The sequence below is a fragment of the Protobothrops mucrosquamatus genome, unplaced genomic scaffold (genome assembly GCF_001527695.2).
Source record: "Protobothrops mucrosquamatus isolate PMUCROS unplaced genomic scaffold, P.Mucros_1.0 scaffold3304, whole genome shotgun sequence".
Taxonomy (NCBI): domain Eukaryota; kingdom Metazoa; phylum Chordata; class Lepidosauria; order Squamata; family Viperidae; genus Protobothrops; species Protobothrops mucrosquamatus.
In genome coordinates, this window is record NW_015389294.1 from 64064 (window position 1) to 68271 (window position 4208).

The following is a 4208-nucleotide window of genomic DNA, read 5'->3' on the forward strand; positions in this document are numbered from 1 at the left end:
ACTTCAGCTCCCAGAATTCCTCAGCCAGCATGGGGGAACTATGGCCCCTTCATGACTTGCGAACTTCAGCTCCCAGAATTCCTCAGCCAGCATGGGGGAACTATGGCCCCTTCATGACTTGTGGACTTCAACTCCCAGAATTCCTGAGCCAGCATGGGGGAACTATGGCTCCTTCATGACTTGCGAACTTCAACTCCCAGAATTCCTGAGCCAGCATGACTCAGCTTGGAAACCTCTCCCTTTCCCATCAGCGTGGCTGGCTCAGGAATTCTGGGAGTTGAAGTCCACGAGTCATAAAAGAGCCAAGGTTGCCTACCCCTGCCCTAAGGCATTTGAGCTAGCATGTTAGGTGAAGTCTGATGCTGGTGATGTGGCATTTTGTTTGGGGAGTTTCCTGTTTTAATTGTGTCATGGTTTAGATGTTGTGTTGTGTTAATTTTTGTGCCCTACACAGCATCAGTGAAATGGGGAAGAAGGGGAGGGGAGGAAGGAAGATTGTCTTTGGCATAACTCATGTTATTTATACCAGTTATTTTATACGACAAGATTAAAACTTTAATCTCTAGGTTAATCTCTCTTTCTCACTGCCATATCACAGTTTGAGGCTGAGATGCAGGAACGGTATTTTGAGCCCTTGGTGAAAAAAGAACAAATGGAAGAGAAGATGAGGAACATCCGAGAAGTAAAATGTCGTGTGGCAACATGCAAAACGGTAAGCCAAGTGGAAAAGGAAAGAAAAGGAAAGGAAAGAAGGAGGGAGGGAAGGAAGGAAGGAAGGAAGGAAGGAAGGAAGGAAGGAAGGAAGGAAGGAAAAAAAAGGAAGGAGGGAGAGAGGATTATGACTTCCACTTTTCTTCTATTAATTATCCTTTTATTCTTTCCTCTTCTTCTTTGACCCTTGTTAACCCTCAGACTCATAAATTATCAGTCTTTTCTCTTTTTTTTCATCCAAAAGTCTCTAGAAGGGTTCCAGTCTTCTAGAAAAGTCTTTATTATTTTTTCCCTGAACAAACTGGTCAGCTTTGCTATTTCTGCAACCCCCATCAATTTTCTAATCCAATCTCTATCGTAGGTATTTCTTTATTCTAACTTTGTGCATGCAATAATCTTGCCACAATTACCATATGCATATATATACATATTTTTTTGAAAGCCTGTCTCTCTTTTTCTCTTTTCACCCGGAAGTGCAACTATACCTATTTCAAACTGCTGGATTCGTGCGTGGCGGAACGTCACGATTACCGCTATCACAATGGGGTGAAGAGATTTTTCAAGTGTCCCTGTGGGAACAGAGCCATTTCTCTTGATAAGCTGCCCAAAAAACACTGCAGGTAGGTGACGGGGCCGTTCTTTGTTTGCAACCTTTGCAAAACAGCTTATTCTTGACGGAATATTTTTCCATCAAGGAAGAGGTTATCCTTGATGGAAGATTGGGGTGCATCTTGGCCAGGCTCTTAAACTAAGCACAATGGGTGGGGGGATCAGGACATCATTTTCAGCACCAGACTTTCTATGAACAAACTTGGTTTCGTCCTAATATTAAGACCCTAAATGAATCTTGATTTCTCTGCCTTCCTATTTCAGTAATTGTGGCCTCTTTAAATGGGAACGTGATGGAATGCTCAAGGTAAGACTCAACTAAAAGCTTGCTACCAAAATTGGATTAGGAAGGAAGTCGTTTGTGGGGTCCTTGGTACTCTCTCTGAGCTTGGTGGTTTTCTTGCAGACGTTTCAGTACCAAACTAGGTAACATCATCAGTGGTACAACGGGTGAGGTTTGGTCCTTTCTAGCACTGATGATGTTACTTAGTTGGGTAATGAAACGTCTGCAAGAAAACCACCAACTTCAGAGAGCATCAAGGATCCCCCAGTTGTTGTTATCCTCCTCCTCCTCTTCCTTCTCCTCTCCCAGTCTTTTCTAGCACTGATAATGTTACCTAGTTTGATAATGAAATGTCTGCAAGAAAACCATCAAGCTCAGACAGTACCAAGCCCCTCCCCAATCATCCTCATCACACACGCCTCTCCCTTCTATCACTGATGATGTTACCTAGTTAGGTAGTGAAAGGTCTGCAAGAAAAACACGAAGCTCAGAGAGCACCAGGGACCCCACTGCCCTCCTCCTCTCCCCCCTCCAATACCTTCTAACACTGATGATGTTACCTAGTTTGGTAATGAAACGTCTGCAAGAAAACCACCAAGCTCAGAGAGCACCAAGGATCCCACAGTTCAGCTCTGAGCTAGAAATATGCTCTTCTACAGGAAGACTTTTACCCTGCAAATTATTTTTTGCTCTCAGAAAAATCCAAACAATAAAATCTGAAGTTTACAGTATGGGCTGAAAATTCCAAGGAAGTAACGTCAGGGAGATTTGATGGGGGGAAAAAATTGGAATTGCATTTTGGGTGGGATTATTGTTAGAAGCCAGCTTCTCCTGAGAGGACCTGTGATACCTGCATCACTGTATCTACAGTTAATCGTGGCCTGATGCAGGGGTGTCAAACTCAATTTCATTGAGGGCTGCATCAGCATTGCGGTTGCCCTTGGAGGGCCGGGTGGGTGTGGCCAGAGTGGGTGCAGCCTACTGGGTGGGCGTGGATGGAGTGGGTGTGCCCTACTGGGTGGGTGTGGATGTGGCCTACTGGGTAGGCGTGGCCAGTTCTACATCATTCGCGTCAAGGGTGCCTGTGGGGGCCTGGGCAGGAGTGGGACAGATCTGAGGGTCTCTGGCAGAAGGGGGTGGGACCAGGGCAAGCGCCATGGCATGGTCCATTTCTTCATTCCTCACAAAGGGTGACACCTCCCCAGCATGCACCCAGGGGACAGGGGCGACACGGCAGGGGCTGGTTCCTCGCTGTTTCTAGATGGCCTTGTGGAGCTAAGACTGAATGCCTTTCAGCATAGATGGCCACCACAAAATTGTACATTGGCTCCCGGCCAGCCTGGACCAGGACCAAGGCAGCGGGGGCCGTTCCCTCACTGTTTCCAGGATGGCTTCGCAGGCCACATGAAACCACTTTGCGGGCCGCATCCGGCCCCCGGGCCTTGTGTTTGACATGTCTGGCCTGATGGATTGAAGCTTACTTTGATGGGAAGGATTGTGATGGGTTGACGCTTATTTTAGATGGGCAGCAATCACAGCTAATGGGACATTTCCTTTTCCAGGAGAAGAAAGGTCCCAAAATTGGGGCAGAAACTCTTTTGCCAAGAGGAGAAGAGCACGCCCAGTTTCTGAACAGCATGAAATAATGGCGGATTCCTGCATTTGGCTATTGAATTTCCCATCTGGAAAACGTCGGAGCTGCCTTCTTTGAAAGCATCGTCACACAGCTATTTTCCCTCTTTAAAAAAAAGACAGTCTGATCCGAGTAACTTTTATGTTTTATGTCAAAGCAACCAGTAACGGATGTGTCTAATCCTCACCCTTCGCTGGATTTGGGAAGGGAATGTGTTCTCGGAGATCCTACGGCGTATTTAGAAAGGAACCGCGAAGTCCATTTCTTTGGAACGTTCTCTAAGGTTTTGGCAGTTCGAGATGAGACTGAAAAATATTGAATTCTGTTTTCTGAGATTGAGTTGGGTCTGTGAGGATACTTCTCCAGCTAGGTCTTTGTCTAAACTGGGTGTGTACAGCCTTAGCCATTTTAAGACTTGTGGACTTCAGCGTCCAGAATTAAATAGCTGGCTGGGGAATTTTGAGAGTTGAAGTCCACAGGTCTTAAAGTTGTCAAGGTTGGACAACCCTGATCTAAAAGTTAGTGCAGGGGTCTTCAAACTTGGCCCTTTTATGACTTGTGGACTTCAATACCCAGAATTCCTCAGCTAGCGTGGCTGGCTGAGGAATTCTGGGCGTTGAAGTCCACAAGTCATAAAAGGGATAAGTTTGAAGACCCCTGAGTTAAGGCTTCATCATCCCATCATGGAAATGGGATGTTCTGAAAAATCCTCCTTGCTTTAATGCTGGATTAACAGCACACGTGTGTGACTATTAGATTTTACCTTAGCAAAATTAAGATTTGTGCCCAAGTGGTTGAAAGGAGACCCTTGTGATTTTAATAAACCAAGATAGGCTGTGTTTTACAAGCTTCACTTTTTAAATCTTGTTTTAATCCAGTAACGTAACATCTGTTTGCTGATGATTTTTCAGAAGCTGCTAACTACAACTCCCAGCCTCCACTGCTACTATCAGCTGTACTAGATACCAGAAA

General features: G+C 45.5%; 1 protein-coding gene across 1 annotated transcript in view; it reads left to right on the forward strand.

The window, feature by feature from the left end:
• Positions 1-3249, forward strand: part of MCM10 (minichromosome maintenance 10 replication initiation factor) — a 28432-nt gene extending 25183 nt beyond the window's left edge. Inside the window, exons 16-19 of the mRNA XM_029286311.1 lie at positions 599-712; positions 1186-1331; positions 1585-1627; positions 3166-3249. Of these exons, the coding sequence (XP_029142144.1) occupies positions 599-712; positions 1186-1331; positions 1585-1627; positions 3166-3249 (387 nt within the window). The remainder of the gene's footprint in view (positions 1-598; positions 713-1185; positions 1332-1584; positions 1628-3165) is intronic.
• The last annotated feature ends 959 nt before the right edge of the window (positions 3250-4208 follow it).